Source organism: Mastacembelus armatus, chromosome 20 (assembly GCF_900324485.2).
Source record: "Mastacembelus armatus chromosome 20, fMasArm1.2, whole genome shotgun sequence".
Lineage (NCBI taxonomy): Eukaryota > Metazoa > Chordata > Actinopteri > Synbranchiformes > Mastacembelidae > Mastacembelus > Mastacembelus armatus.
This window is the reverse complement of record NC_046652.1, coordinates 1,279,853-1,296,587: the sequence shown is the minus strand read 5'-3', so window position 1 is coordinate 1,296,587 and position 16,735 is coordinate 1,279,853. Positions and strand designations below refer to the sequence as shown.

The 16,735-nt window shown below is 39.9% G+C and overlaps 1 protein-coding gene across 3 annotated transcripts; it reads right to left on the bottom strand.

Moving 5' to 3' along the window:
• Positions 1 to 1,277: 1,277 nt before the first annotated feature.
• On the bottom strand, positions 1,278 to 16,458 carry cnn3a (calponin 3, acidic a). Of its 3 annotated transcripts, none has more exons than XM_026291984.2 (7): positions 16,075 to 16,458; positions 5,739 to 5,860; positions 5,414 to 5,480; positions 4,994 to 5,131; positions 4,761 to 4,877; positions 3,445 to 3,591; positions 1,278 to 1,813 (listed from the first exon to the last, which is right to left on the bottom strand). In XM_026291984.2, exons 1-7 carry the CDS (start codon positions 16,129 to 16,131, stop codon positions 1,472 to 1,474), a joined length of 990 nt encoding a protein of 329 aa, XP_026147769.1. In that variant the 5' UTR covers positions 16,132 to 16,458; the 3' UTR covers positions 1,278 to 1,471. The 3 variants fall into 3 exon arrangements, with proteins under 3 accessions (XP_026147769.1, XP_026147771.1, XP_026147770.1); XM_026291986.1 differs by lacking the exon at positions 16,075 to 16,458 and adding an exon at positions 15,900 to 16,015; XM_026291985.1 differs by lacking the exon at positions 16,075 to 16,458 and adding an exon at positions 13,559 to 13,686.
• Positions 16,459 to 16,735: the final 277 nt, after the last annotated feature.

Here is a 16,735-nt window from a genome sequence, read left to right as displayed (position 1 = left end):
TGTTGTTGGCTCTAATCAAATAAAAATACACACCTTCAGTCTTATTTTCTCCAGAGGTCTTAATGGTGCTGCAACAACCATACTAGTGAAATTTCTGTTTACTTGTGTATCTTCTTTGATGTGATCTGTGCAATCAAGCAAAAAATACAGAAAAATTAAACAAATAAAGGTTTATCGATGTTAATATACTCTCTGTCTATACTGTATGTCTGCCGATGAGTATATGAGTAAAGACAGCTTAAGACCTCCCTGTTTTCTTTGGCTCATGATTGATCTTTTATGTTTATTCAAAGTAATGTATGTATTTTAATATATTTTCCTGTGTACATTTTGTTGCTGGGGTTTTTCACTTTTGTTTTAATACCTTTGCTGTATTTAATTTTTTGATGGCTTTGTTGTTAAAGCTAAAAGTGGCAGACACCAAAAAACTCGTTTTACAGCTGCTACTGAACTTCAAATTGATATTTGCACAGCACTTAATACTATTAAGATTTATGTGGATATTTACTTTTAGGTTTTTTATATACTTTTTATATTTTTACATACTGTAAATCTTACATTATTTTAGATTATACTGTGGGAAACACCCACTTGACTATTTCCCTGTGGTATTTATATAATATTCTAATTCATAACTGGGCCTCATTTTTTCATGTTTACCTTTTTATTGTATTTTTATATTATTTACCTCATTTGTTTGTGACTGTGATTTTCACTTGGGTTAATTATGGACTTAATGGAATAATAGATTAGCCTTTAGTATGGCTGGACATGTAAAATGTTTCTAACAATAGTATGCAGACAGGTTTTCAGACAGGAATGTAAGGCTTTATTTATAGCATACCAAGTTTTTTAAGAACCATATAGCAGTGGACTGTTTTGCAATGAGAATCACTGCAAAAACACAGTTTGGGAATACAAAAGTAACAATATGAAAATACAGGGCATGCGATAGCACAAGGAAGTCTAGCTGTAAACATGCTCTTCATTTAAAGAAAAATAAACTATCTAGTGATTAAATGTGATGAATAAATTTAAGGAATACCAGTAGCACAAACTGCAGCTGGGTGTATGGATACAGGCAAAACGGAGCGGCAGGAGGCAGACAAATAAGCCTGCACATGGGAATTCACGTTCACATGGATCACGTTTGCACTCCACAAATAAAAACACTGGAATGCAGCAGCTTCTCCTGATGCTCCCTGATACTACCTGTTATACCATCTGTTAGAAGAGTAATCACTACTTTAGTGTTCAATCTGTAATACTTTTTTTTTAAAAAGAGGGTATCTATGCTACTACAACTTCTTACACCCTTTTCAGCTCAGATGGAAGAGTCTAGGTGAAGAAGGAAAGCACTCAAGGCAACATTTCTTTTTATGCTTCAAGCAAATATAAGGACTAATGAGGATAGCAAAAGACTTGCTCTGTTGTGTAGTTGTTAAAACTGTGCTGGAGGTGGAGGTCTCCACTAACAGTCAATGCTCTGATCATTGTAATGGAAGCTGTAGACGTCCTGGTAACCCCCATGGTACTCGTCTTCCTGGAACTCTACCTGATAGTCACTGTCGCTGATCTCGGAGGCGTTGGTTCCAGTGCCCTGGCTACCATTAGTGTGGATGACTGGCTCTGTTGGGGGTGCGCAGTACTTGGGGTCATAGATTTGTCGACCGAGACCGTACACGCTCATACCCCTCTGAGACGCCACCTTGTTGGTGCCCATCTGGAGGGAGATGGTGGAGTTGTCCAGCGGCTGCTGTGCCACCTTCTGGTCAAAGATGTCTCTGCGGGTACCAGGGGCTGACATGCCCGCCTGCAGGAAACCAAAGTGCAACAGAAACTTTACAACATGATACTCGCCTGGTACCGAATGCTCTGTTCTAATGGACACATTCTTGTAGATCGTAGGACCAGTGACAGCACAAAAAGACGAGCCAGTTATCATGCTCCAATAATGTAAACCTCCCATGGTAGTCTGGCCTTCCTCGATAAACGCAAATCAATTGGTACGGATGACCAGGAAGATTCTAATCCAAATCTCAGGATGTCCAGGACTGGAAGCCATTAGGGATCACAAAAGTGCAGCAAATGGAAACAACACAACAGGACTTACACCAAGATTTTGGGGATTCACAACTGAGAGAACAGACACATTATTCTGAAAGTTTGACTGGCATCTGAACACAAGTCCACATCATCACAAAGTCCTAATACTCTTACAAGAACAACAGACTGATCCTTGAACATCTTCACATCATGAACCCACACACCTGACTATCGCCTGAGCACAACTTTGGGTTCTTTAAGCCGGTTTAAAGACACCACTTCACTGTTCTCCTCACTGATCATTCCCCACATTCATAACTCAGCTCATCTCCTATAAGAAATATACATTTAAAGTAGTTCCCACAAAGGAGAGTCCGCTGTCAGATTGTTGGTGATGTTAAAACTACTGCTTTGCTACATTTCCTGAGCAGTAAACCCCAGTGTGTGAGTGTTATAAACCTTGATATGCTTTCATATTCATGCATCCGTTATCTAAACTGTACTTACTGGATCATAATTTCATGTTTCACCAGTGTTTGAAATGACACACTCCCACCAACACAGCCCAGTCATTTTAAAACTAACAACCCACAAAATGGAATAATGGAGCAGACCTGTAATATTTTTATTTTATAGAGTTCTACAAATTTCCAATGTCCATCTGCAGTTTAATTTCCATGCTGTAGAGATACACAGCAATTTAAAGACTTCTGGCCCTGCGTTCTTCAACAATTATCTCTTTGCAAACTTATTTGCAGGGAATAAGCTGTGTCTTTTCAGACTTGATGCTGCCATTACTATGGTATTTTTTGTGGTGGTTAGTGTTCAGAAGATCTTGTTGAATGACCCAATTATTTAAATACAGACATTATTTCACTGAAGACCTACATGAAGCTGATGTCTACAAAATATATCTGCTGCAGGATGCTGATGGAGGAAGTTTTGTCACAGATCAACACAATAAACTGCTGTATTGGAGTTTCTAAAGAACCAAAGGGACATGGCAATAGTTTGACATAATGGAATTTGCTTATCCCAAAAAGAGTAAGCACACATTTGGAGTCTCCCAGAAGGTTTTCCTGGATCTCGACTGTTCCCAGAACAGCACAACCTTAAGCTGATTTAAGATAGTAGACCCTTGCAGAATTACAATAAGATTTGTAAGTAATTTTATAAAACATGTTCAATACATTCATAACCATGGTTGACTTTTAAGTCCACTCCCTAAAATTACATCCCAAGATAAAAAAACATGGTTTTATCATTCCAATATGTGTCCACAGGCTATTTTACATATTTGGACATATATATATTTATACATATATAGATATAAATCAGCATTTTTTCAAAAGACAAAGATCCAATAAGAGTAGCATTAAAAGAGGAGTAGGTTTTAACCTGGCTGGCTCCTTTGTTGGTTCCCATCTGCAGGCTGATAGTGGTCTGGTCGTAGGGTTTGTCAGTTTGAGTCTTTGGATCATAAAGATGTCTTCTGGTCCCATAAGCTGTCATTCCAGCCTGACTTGCACACTTGTTTGTTCCCATCTGAGGACAAAAGGTCAACAATATGATCTCATCCAATCCAATCACAAATCAGTCCAACTTGTTGAAAATAGCACAAAAATGATTACAGGAACATGGGAACAGGGAAAGGGACATTTAAAGAACCTAATTCTACCAAGTCCAGGCTTTGTTGTCCACTTTTGCAAAGGATGACATTACGTGTGTATAGGACTTTTCCACTGTAGGAAGTTTTGGATGACCAGAGGAACCTTTGACGCAACTTATTCTTTTTCTCCACCTGCTTTGGAGGTAACATTTAAGAGCTAAATTCAGTCCGGTGCTAACCCTAAATCAAGTTCCAGGAACTAGAGTGGAAGCAGTGAACTGTTCATGATTGGTTAAATGTAAGTGTTATCACAAATATTAGAATAGCAAACACACTTCTAAACCACTCATGCACACTCAAGTCTGTATTCTGTTTGTTCAACATCCAATGTTCAGCAGCTCATACAGTCTCTATTATTGAAGTTGTCTGCTCAACTGTGTGCGTGTGTGTGTGTGTGTGTGTGTGTGTAAGGGGCACAACCCTAGCTTTGTATAAACAATGACTAACACAAAGAGAAATTCTGTGAAAAAATAAAGAGGAATCAACCAACTCAGCCGTTCAAATTCTGCTGTGTTACACATATGGGAAGATCCAGGTTACAGCTTAAGTTCCCATGGTGAAAAAAAAAAAAAAACATATCTCAGTGGACTAATTTGCTTCATTTTCCCACGGGCTTTGACTTTGCTGTGGAAACACAAATCACAATGTGTTGGAGGAACTTTTACCCCTGGAAAAAAATCCTGGATAGAATTTCTTAGGAAACTGAAGTACCTGGAGATTTTAGTGGAAAAGCATCTAGCGTATGAATTTTGGAGGAACTGATTCTTTATTTAAAGGCAACAATATGTCCCAGTTTCTGTCACTGAATAGACTGAATACATTGCTTGTTGTTTTGACACCTGAATTTCCCTTCCAGGGGATCAATAAAGTGTGATCTAATCTAATCATCTGATCCCAAACCAGTTCAATTTCTTCTCTTTCGCCCACTGGATTTGTTTCACTGGCACAAATATGGTTATGATTAAACCTAGAAATATAAATGTAACAGCTCTCAGTGATGTCTATATAGATATTTAAAGATATCAGTTCACCAGTGTATAGTTACCTGTAGTCCAATGACACACTGACCAGCCTTGATCTTCTCTTCGTCAAATTGTCGGGTTTGTTTGTCTGCATATTTCACTCCAATATCAATCTTTGTGTCCATACCTTTGGTCTTTGCCTGGGAGAGGAGATATGTTGGTCAAAGGCCTGAGGTGACACGAGGTTTGTTTCCTAAAATAACAGAAAACGTGTTTCTCAGTAAACAATGACTCTCTGTATTCTGGCCTCACTCACCATGCTGGCCAGGGCCAGCAGTGTGGTCTGGACTTGAGTCATGTTCCCATTTTCAAATAGGTCATTCGCTTCAAAGATGTCATTGGGCTTTAGACCATAGGCCAAGATAGCTTTGATGAAATTCCCAAGGTTTTCCAGCTGCAGAGAGGAGTGGAAAAAGAAAAAGAAGGAGTGATGAGGGCTGTGATAGGAACTACAGCAAAACTATGAGGAAGCAATAACAGCACAACAAAGCTGTTAGTGAAAAGCAGTGAAAGCTTTATGAATAGGTTCACTTCTTCTCTGTGCTGGACAAACCAGTGTTATAGAAGATGAATGTCCTTTGTATGATGGTGACTTTTGCATTGCCATCTTTCACTTTTTGGTATCAGCAGACTCTGTGAAAGCCCTGCATTGTTTCCAGTCCAGAACAGGTCTTACCTTGTGCCAGTTCAGCTGTGAAAGGTTGATTTTTTTCACTGAACCAGGTTGCAGCTTATTAATCAGCCTAAGAAAGGAAGGAAAACACAGCATGTGTCAGAACATAGTGTGAGCTCATGTAGGATACACATTAGTTTAAGTTCTGCCATCACAGACGTTAGAACCTCACTTCTTCTTCAAACCCAAAAAGAATGACCCCAACCTTTACCAGAACCCTAACTCTTACCCCAACCTTAAACCACACTGTGGAATTGCATATACATGTTTCTGTTCCTACAGTGGGATAACAGGCAAAGACACACACTCACACAGCTTCACTACTTACTCGCAGAGGATGACTCCATCCTTCAGCCCTTTCTGGAAGTTCTCTCCGATGCACATTCCTGTTACTTCCTCAATCCAGAAGCGGAGCTCCTCTTCCTTCTGTGGGTCATATTTCTGAGCAATCTGAAAGATAAAACATCATGTTAGCTCTACACTTCTTTTTGGAACAAACATCTATAAATAGAAATTAGACATAATAGGTTCAATCTGCAGTAGACCGCTTTGCATCTGTATATAATAATGAGACACAAGTGAATTTTGAGTTCCTCAACCACATAATTACTTTACAGTGAAACAAATAAAATAGTGCCATTTTTCTACTGCTAATCCAGTTTTTATTAAAATCACAGTACATCCAGAAACCTCACCACAGACAGTGTGTTAGAAGAGCTCAATGAGAAGAGCTGCTCATATGGACCCTTATGTTCACAAACTGATCCTGCCAGAGCCATTAAAACTGACTTGGTCTAACTTAGGTCCTGGATCAGGTCTCTGTTACAGTGAACACAACAGAGCCTTGAAGACCTCTGCCCCACAACCCAGGGGCTGATATTGAAAACATTACCACTAATAGTCCTATACAGATCATAATAATTAAAGTCAGATTAGATGATTCCACAGGTTATTATGGTTTTTGAGGGTAACTAACCAATCATGACTTAACTAGTTCTCTGTTAGTACGCCTAATATAAATGAATCAAACCTCTTCTCAAACTAAAATAGATGTTGTAGATGTGTGATAGCTTTAGAGCACCAATACTTTGAAGTGCCATTAAGTCCCATATTCACTCTGTTTGACCTCCATGTTTTATTTCTACCAGTTGCTGAGGGAAATATTGGACTCTTTAGTTGCTAATTGAGAGCAAAGACTATTAATCAGAGTGAATACTCAAACAACTAACAATAAACTAATCACTATAAGGCTCGATAAAGCCAAGCAGAGACACGTACCATATGGTCACATTGCCTCACACTGGCATTAGAAGTCAGGATCCTTGGCAGTCTGATTCTTGGTGTTGTCATTTGTTTCTAGATTCAATAAAAGGACAGTGGGGCCAGTGCACTGTGTGCCAAACCATTCACTCCTGTTGTTTCCACACTGAGCTCTAAATCAAACATTACTTAGGCAGTCTAGCAGGCTTTATACTCCCTGTGTACTGCTTGTCAGCAGGTTGGATCTGTTAAGATACTTCTTCAATGGCTTCAATTCCCTTTGTAGTAAATGAACAACTACCAAGAACATGGCCATGACTTTGTTGAGGCCAAGTCTTCATTAAAAATGGTCCTATATTTTTACACTTTTAACACATTCAGAGTGTTGCACTTGCTTGTGTGTCATGACTATATATCCCTTCTGTGCTGCCTGTCAGAAAGCCTCAGAACCAAAAGAACAACTTCCAAGTTTCAACATGCTAATTTTCCAAAACCAAAAATCCAGGTCACACTGGCTCAAACCAGCAATTAAACTGTTTCAAACCTTTGTCTTTAAGCTCTTTTTTATTCTTTACACAACAAATCCTTGGATGGTGCAGTGGTGCCCAGGGCCTTTTCTGTGTGGAGGCTGCATGTTTTCTCTAGGTACTCTGGCATCCTCCCAGAGACCAAACCCATGAAGGTTCGGCTAATTGGTGACTCTAAATGGCCCGTAGAAGTGAATGCAGGTGTTTGACTGTCTCTATGTGTCTATTTTACAGTATGTCCCAATCCAACAGCTATTGTGTCTCCTGCAGTAAACACCGTTAACTCACAGACCAATAGAAGAACAGGTCTTTCTCTAATGAATTCACCTACAACATGTGTGACATCATGCAAAACAAATACAAAATTCTTCATCAACACTCTTGAATAAACAATATTCATACTGGGGATGCCGGTTAAACGTGAATCCTGAAATGCAAAGACAAACCTATAAGAAGGGGGAGACAATAGCAGGTATAGGGGAAAACAATCACATGACCAGGACAAAAGAATAGGCGGCTTTGAACCAAACGATTGTAAGGTGCCATCAAATCGATGTAGTCCTGGGTTTACCTCCACAACCACAGATCCATTTATTTCTCCTAAAATACCAACTTGTCCCCTCGCCACAGTATTCCTCAGTTAAGTGTTTTTAAAGTTCAGACATGGTTAATTATTAATGAAAAGTAACCTCCTTGTTTTCTCAGTTTGACTGTGTATGATCATCTTCATGCTGATCATACTGTTTCAGTTAACTTGCCTATAATCCTGGTTGGGTCATGTGTGGTTGAATTCCTCACTGAAATTACATAACCAGATTGTGCATTTTTATGAGGGTTCTGGATAGTAGCCCTAGTTTCACTGGCTCTATTTTCCAAAAGCATGCAGTTCTGTGCTGTCATCAGGAAATGTTTCTGGGTACAAAGATAAAATAGGGAGGGATTTTGTCTGGTTTTCACTTCCAGAAGGCTCACATGGTAACCTTCCAGATTTTTCCCTCTGAAGCGTAGTTTAATTGCTCCATCAAGAGAATTAGATCCCTTTTTCCAAGGCCTGACTTTTTCTGTCAGAGTTCTTGGCAGTGCTCCTCCAAAGAAATTGCTGCAAGAGGAGAAGAGAGAAAACTTCCCCACCCCCACCCTTCAAATCAGTCAAGCTCTTTGGCCTCACAGTGAGGCTCCTCTATGTTGTCAAATACTACACACAAAGATCTTCAATTCCTTTCACTCCTGATACAGTGACCAGAGAAAACAGTAACACCTTTAACTCTGCCCTTCCACTGGAAAACATCTTCTTTGGCATTTAGCAGGATCTAGGAGGAAGAGAGGACATATGTCTTTTCAATTCACTGTCTTTTTGTTCCATGAGATGTGACTGATGTGACTGATGTGACTGCTGACAGGCTACAGTGGAGGATGATAAGTAATAGACCGCAGCTGAAATGAAACAGCCTTTTTAAGACTTAAATGTTTTGTCCTAGATGCTTTTGTAGTTCATTAAAAAAAAAGTATCCCTAAATTCTTATACCATACAGTTTATTATTGTATCAGTATATGTTTCTCTGATTGCTGTCATATAGTAAAGGTTCAACATGAAGCTACATTTCATAGTAATGTCCAATACCCCAGTTTTTAGTTTTGATTAGAGCTGAAACAGTGAGTGAACTAATTAATGCATGTTTTGTATAAGGCCTGGCAATAAACACAATCTCAATAATTATTGTGACAAACTTCACCTCCATGATGATGATCAACATAAGTCATTTCTGCTCTCTATTGTTAATTGTTACAGCAGCTGCTACACTGCTGACACATGTAAGATGAAGCCGAAAAGAAAAACACATGGAAAAGAGCAAACACGAGGAGAGTCAGATGTCTGCAGAAGAGGAACAATATTTGCTGCAAGATATGCATGAAAACTGTGCACACAAAGACTGGAAACACAGAAAGCCAAGCTCTGCTGTGCCAGTCTACCAGCAGCAGCAGTGCAGCAAACAAACAAGCCTGCTGCTGGACAGTTGAACCTCAACAGCAGCGTCTAGTGTGTGAAGCAACAATTCAGTCTCTTGTCTGAGGTGTCATTGCCATGTTAAGGCATAAAAATAAACAAATGATCAGAATCAGGACAAATCATGTGGTCTGTTTAGGGTTCAGCAGCTCTAAAGTGACTACATTCTTTACTTTAAATGAACAGGTACTTAACTGGATCGTCGTTTACATTCATTGTTACTTACACTTAGAAGTTACAACCTGCCTGCACTTCCTGCTGAATTCTTATTTGTTGTGTTTTGTCCTGCTTTATTAGGTGCTTTCAGAAAGGAGGAACCTGTGTGTAGTTCTTAGAACCTTAGTTCTTAGCTCCCACTGAGGAGGAGGTACTTTTCCAGTACAATGAGTGATGTGCGTTTACACTGATTCATCAAACTCCAGCAATGTGGCACCAGCAATTCATTTCATTCAGCAGCATAAACAACATTCATGGAAAAAAACAAATAGATCAACACCGAAGTCCAGGCTGCCTACGCAACGGAGAAAATTCAGAGATTTAGAGGAATCAAAACGAAATGTGGAAATTTTCACCAGCGTTGTTGTTGAAGGCTGTGCAGAAGTGATGTCTCTAAACCAACCATCAGCTGGCTTAGATTACTTCAACGTACCTACTGGCAGTGTGAATGGACACAGAAAAAACATCTGTAGATCTCGGGTGGGGAAGTTCCTGGAACTGATTCCCTAGAACTGTCCGATCCAAAAACATCTAAAGTGCCAGGGCTGGACTAGAAAACAGCATTGAGGTACTGATCACAGTTGTAGGATATACACAGGCCCACCATGCCTTGCTCATGCTGAGGACACGATTATCACCAAAGCAAACCCCTCCCCCCACCAGACTGGCCATAACGCACACACACCACATGTTGCATCTGCAAAAGACTAAAGAGCTCTCGTCTTCTAGACACTAAAACTGTTGCCCCACCACTGAAATGTAATGAATAAGGAAAATCAACAACAAAAGAATTTAATGAATGGAACATTGTTTCCCCAAAATGAGTCTGAAATATATAAAAAATATAAAACGACAAATGGATAAAGATGCTGATGGTGAAGAGACAAGGTGGCAGACACTAATAATGATGTCCCAACAAAGTTCATGAGTGTGGTTAAAAACTGTGGGCTGAGCAGACAAGCTCAGAAAATCAGTGCCGTCAGAATTTTAGCAACATCTTGACCGACAGAAAAAACAGAAAACAAGGGCCTGAGATTCACATTTATGACTGATAAAGTCAGATTAAATAATTGATCCTTTCGTGTTTCATTATAACTTCATAGTTATTATATAACAAAAACACTCTGATACTAGAGCTTCTTTCCATTTCCTCTCGCTCTAAAAATATTAAATGTGGGGGTGGGTGATGCAACCAAAATAATGCACTACTGAGCGAAATGGCTGGAGAGACGTACCCAGAAAACACAAGACAGAAACTGCAAAGGGTTGGTCATGCTGCCACTTTTAGGTTGAATGAAGTTCTTAAAAACTTTACACAGTGGGGTGGTCTGTTCCACATCGGACTTTGCAAAACCAAAATATTGCTCTTCTGAAAACTAAATGTGAACTGATTTTGTATGTGAACTTCTTACTTTCTGGCAGGAATAAGTGATTTATTTTAGCACACAACTGTGACTGTTTGAGCCTTTTCTTCATCAGGGATGGTATCGCTAAAGCTAATCAGCACAGAACTGGTCTTAAATAAGATGTTCCCGCATCAAGAAGAGACCTAAGGTGCCGTCCATCGTTACTGTTCCAGCCCCTGACATGGATATTATTTGAGGTTTGCTGTTTATAAGACTCAGAAAAAGGAACAAAATGTGTAGAGAAAAGTGTCCGTACGAGATACCCCTCCAGTATGAATACATAAGTATCAGTATTGCAGCAGAAGTCAATAGACAACCAAGTGTTTTACTTTTGATCCGTTATGGAACGATTTTTGCATGTGTCATGAATAATGTGCCATCTCCTCAAAATAACATTAGAGTGAGTGAGAATGGCCTGTTTAGGGTCAACATGAACAGGGAGACACGGTAGCTAAACGGAGAGCACCCAGAAACATTGCATTACATATTTCATGTATATGGGAATAACATCCTATGGGCAGAGCAGTTCATCTACAAAGCATCTGTACAGGCGTGAACCTTGATGTTCTCCGTTGTAGCGAGACTACCCCGCTACATATTCTATATGTATGGGGTAGATACAGTGACAAACGGCAGCCCTGGCAGAGTCCAACATGCACCGGAAATGAGTCCGACTTAACACCGGCAATGAGAACCAAACTTTCACTCCGGTTGTACAGAGACTGGACCTCAGCGGGCCTCAGACCTCATATTCCCGGTGCACACCCCATAGGAGTCCCCGAGGGACACGGTCAAATGCCTTCTCCAAGTCTACAAAACACATATGAACTGGTTGGGCAAATTCCCATGACCCCTAAAGGACCCTGGTGAGAATATGTGTTCCACGACCAGGACGAAAACCAAATTGTTCCTCCTCCAAAAAAGGTCAACCATGAAACAACATAATACATAAAATAAACAAAGTCATCTAAACAAAAGTACAACTAAAAACTATCCAGCCAGGACAAAACCTCCAATGACAGGTCTAATAACAAAACTACAGGTCACTGAAAAAACAACCAACAAGGAAAACAACTATACTCAGAAGTGGCCAAAATACCATCAGAAGCAAACCAGTACCACCAGCAGAGAAACCTTGGTCCAAGCAATTACAATAGTTCACAAAACAGTAACACAGTAACAACAAATAATTGTGCCTGTAAGCCACAGCAAATATCGAGGGGGAAGGCACAGATTAATTCACAGTCTCACTGTCACAGTCTCATCATAGTCCGATATGATTAGTGATTTTATCAACCGATATCAGATCTTTCAAATAAAGATCGATTTGAATTAAAAAAAATCGATCGTTTAATCCCAGCTCTAGTTCCCAGGGCCACCAATTCAGCAGGTAGTATTAGGGGAATTCAAATGCAAGTGTTTAACAAATATTGTACAAATACTGTACTGTTAATCACTAACAAACAAAAAATGAGTTTGCAGTGCAAAGCAATATAATAACAGGCATTTCACTAAAACATTAAGGTTAAATTGAAATGTGTTCACTTAGATAACATATTTTAGAGAAAATGAGCCACAGATGACTTGTCCCTGAAATGCAAAGGTTAGAAAACAACATGTTTTCAACTGACCAGACTGAAAAGTAAAATGCACTGGGCTGGAGATCCTGTGGACAGGGTCCTCATCAAGAGGTTTTAGTGGAACAATTTCAGGAATGTGATGCATGCAGCTTGCAGACAAGCATGTACTACTGATCACACCTTATGCAATGGAATTCATGGGCCCCTGTACAGGGGCCGGACATTTTACTTCACTGAACTGATTGTAGTTTTGGAAGAAAATGTATAAAAGTTTAAAGAAAGTATAAAAATACTTTTTACAGTCTGAGTATACAGTCCTCATATATTTACACATGAATGGACACTGCTCTGTGTACACTACACTCACTGCAGTCTGTGAATATGGTCCTTACATAATCCAGTGTGATATCAGGCAAATGACTAATTTAACACTACTTTGCTCCTACTGTGTGGAACAGATGGCAGGAGGCAGCACCAAAAACACTGAGATGGATCTTAAGCCAGTGCTTTGAACTGTTCTCATACAGCCTACAACAGCTTTCACACTTCAGCCATACCACCTTCTGAAGGAACCCAACCTCATGTCTAATCACAGCTCTCCAATTCACAGTCCAATAGACAGTGCCCTAATACAAGTGACTCAACAATATTATTGAAAATCCAATACACACAATATATGGGATTCAAATTTCACCCTTGACCTTTGCAAACAACATTTCAGGAAACGATCCGAAACAAAAGTCAGTTTATTAGCTAAATTGAATCTTTCAATCACATGAAGTTCACCAGAAGATGTTTACTAAATCTTCCTGATTCTGTAGCTACTAAACATCAGCTCTTAAGTTTCTCTCTGTTTGACCCAAGTAATCAGTTTTTCCAGTAAATGCAACAGAACAATAAAAATTGACCTGCTCTGGCAGATTCTTCTACATATTCTAGCATCAAACATCCCCACTTCAAGACCATGGTGCTCCCTTAACATAGAGGAACAATTAATCCACCACCTACTGGTGCTGTGTGGGACTTAAAACTAACACACCATTTGAGATGAAGCTAAGAGACAGACTGTAAACACTGCAGGAGCCACTCTCAGAGGGCAGAGAGTGAATCAGAGTTCAGTGGAAAGTTATAACATCTTAGTTGAAAATACTGACCTGTCAGATGAAACAGTAAGGATTACATGGATCCCACGTCCATCGAGACCGGAGCTGAACCTCCTTAAATCCAAATGACACCCTGCCAGAGCTCAGCTCTTGTCTCCTTCAGTTTCACAGTTTCAGCAGCTCACACATTTCTGGCTAGAAGACATCTGCTTTCAAACGCTGCCTCATGCTGCATGTAAAATATTACTTTTCTGGAGCTGAGCACAGTTTATGCACGAGGCACAGCAGCGGCGTCTCTATACATTATTTATATCTGCTGCTGTGAAACAGTGATTTTACTGTGGCCCTATAAACCTACTATAAATGCTTTTTATTGAACCGATTCACAGTTTCTATAGTAAAGAAAGCAGCTGCCTTCCACTGAGTTTAGCAACGTCATAGCTGCCATTACTTTATTTTATTCATACAATATGAGATCATATGATCCAAACATGTATGATATTACAGATCTATTGTGAAGAAAAGATGAACCTATATATTATTAACTATAAGTATAAAACATATGGTAATATGGGAAACTAAAAAATTGGTGATAATTTTATACCTCATGCTTTACAAGCAGTCAAAACAGAATGGGTCAGTTTGTGTGGTTATGTATTCAAACTTATGACACACCTTTTGTCCTCCCGGATCACCAGTTTTTTTTAGTTTCAACTTTTTCATGAACCTGTTTCCAACATATTACCATATATTTTACACTTATAGTAAAGAACCATCCATGTCATCACATATTAACTTTTGAAAATGGGTCAAATTGACCCGAAGACAACAGGAGGGTTAAATTATCACACATTATCAACTTTTATTTGAGATATTACTGCTTTGGCTTGTGTAGTACTGTTGAGTACCAAGTGTGTGCTCAGCTGTGTTGTGTTGTACCCCGTCTCGAACTCTGTGTTTTCAACATGTATAAACTAGCAGCCGCACATGCACAGTGACAGACGTGCCAGCAGAAAACAACTGTGTTGCTCAAACACTGACAGAACAGATGTAGTGTCTAATTTTGACACACCTTCTTTCCATGGTGAGAGACAGTCGGTGGATTTGCCCTTTGGTCAAGTCCAGACAAACAAACCTGTGAACAAACATTTCATTTTGTTCACAGGTTTAACTTCAGTACCTGACAGGTGATCTGATCTGCTGAAAGGTCAGTAGCAGCTAAAAATGAGCCCTGATCTGAGAGTTGAGCTTCAATAACAGACTGATCAGTGTCATAGTTTAGTAAATTTGATCTATGGTGAGTCTGCATCATTTTGGAGATCAGCACTGTGATTTTCACTTACAGACACTATGCTGCTCTGTAGCACTCACCTGTCATAGTGAATGGCAGCACTGCAACACCAGCAAACTGAGCCGGACAAAACACAACGTAGAACAATAAAGAACTGGCATTTGGATTGTGAAAACCAATCTAGTAGCATCCACTGATCCACGCCTGCTGCTCAGAATCTGTTCAGGATCTTTCTGGTGTGTGGTGTGCACAAACAGGTCCCCCTAGCCTCCCAGGCGAGTAAACCAGCACCTCCATGCTGCAAAATTCATGTATAAAAACTGTATGGTAATGAAATTATACCAAACAGTCCCTTAATCTCTGCTCTCACAGACCAAAGAACTAATTTCTTAAAATGGCAGCTCTACATCTGAAAGTTCAGATGAGTCACTTCCTGTTGGGGGAATATTTTCCACAGTGACCTTACACATGCTTGAGACTTTAAACTGGATAACCACAAACAGGCAACTCACTTTGCGTCACTCTTCGTTTTCTTTTTCCAGGCTGCATTTGTGGTTCTGGCTAAAACGCTACATGAGGTTTGACATTAAATGTAATATCTGATGCAGCTCAAAAGACAGAGATGAACCAAAAGCCTTCAGTTTACTACAACAATGTAATATCACAGCAGCATATCTGTCATATTAACAGTACTACTACACAGTAGTCTGACTATAACTCAGTACAACAACAGTAAACACAGTCAGTGTGCATAAATAATGTGTTCATTAGGAGCAATAACAACAACAACAACAACAAACTGGCTTTTCATCAAATAGTTTCACTTAGTAGCTTTGACTCCATGGCTACATTTCAAAAGATCAGACCCAGCAACAATGGGGACAGTAAATATGGATTCAAACCCATGGAAAACTGGTGTGGAGTTTATAGTCCAAAAGCCGACCCCCTCGGCCAAAGACCAAAGACTAGGAGCTGATATATGTATGTTTAATTGTAGGATATATCCAAGCCCCTGGTAACGTTAGGCCTTAATCCTCCGCTAAAGATGCGCCTCACTTTTCTTCTCTCGTTACGGTTTGATGTTTAGTGAAATACAGAGACCTGATCCCTGCGGTTTCCTGGCTCCTGATTTTCTCTCGGACCGAGCTGAAAAACAACTTGGGAGAGTTTGTGCAGCAAAGGGGTCTCCCCCTGTGATGAGGAGCCCAGAAAACCTAAAACTCCTGCAAGTTGTTTTTCCCTGTGAGACAAAAAAGGTAAAGATCCCAGCACTTACTTTGCTTCTCACTTCAGCAGATAACCCGTAGGCCGGCCCCTTATTAAAATTACTCATTTTCTTGGCTGGGCGTGTAAAAGCAAAGGAAAATCCTCAGCAGCGGTGTAGTGCCAGCTGTGTCCCCCTTCAACAGCCAGACCAGGAGGAAGGTACTCCGCAAGGCTTCACAGGGACCAGTACCCCAGACCCCAGGATCTGCGGGACGGGATCCGTTTGCTGAAAGTGTCTTTTAAGTGATTGACGTAGACACAGCAGCCAATCAGAGCAGCCGGTTTGAATCGGGTTACTCCCACTGATGCTCTATTCATAAGACCCGTCATGAAGCAGGTTTTATTTTAATGCAGAATCCAGTTAACCCTGATACAGAACAATATGGCATCAGGTCTACATTTCTAAAAGGGACTGTCGTGGGCTGCTCTTCTTATCCAGGAACAGGAAACACAGCACAAAGAAAGAAAAACACAAAGCACTGACATTTAAAACACCCCAGAACAGGCTGAGGACAAATTCCTCAACTAGACATCATCAAATGTGGTGGATGAAATGTTTAAATGTTACATTAAAAGCATACAAATCCCAACAAATCCTCAACACCCACTCATCATATATTTAACCTATTCCCTTCCCGACTGTAGAAACAGATGTATAACCAAAGATCGTC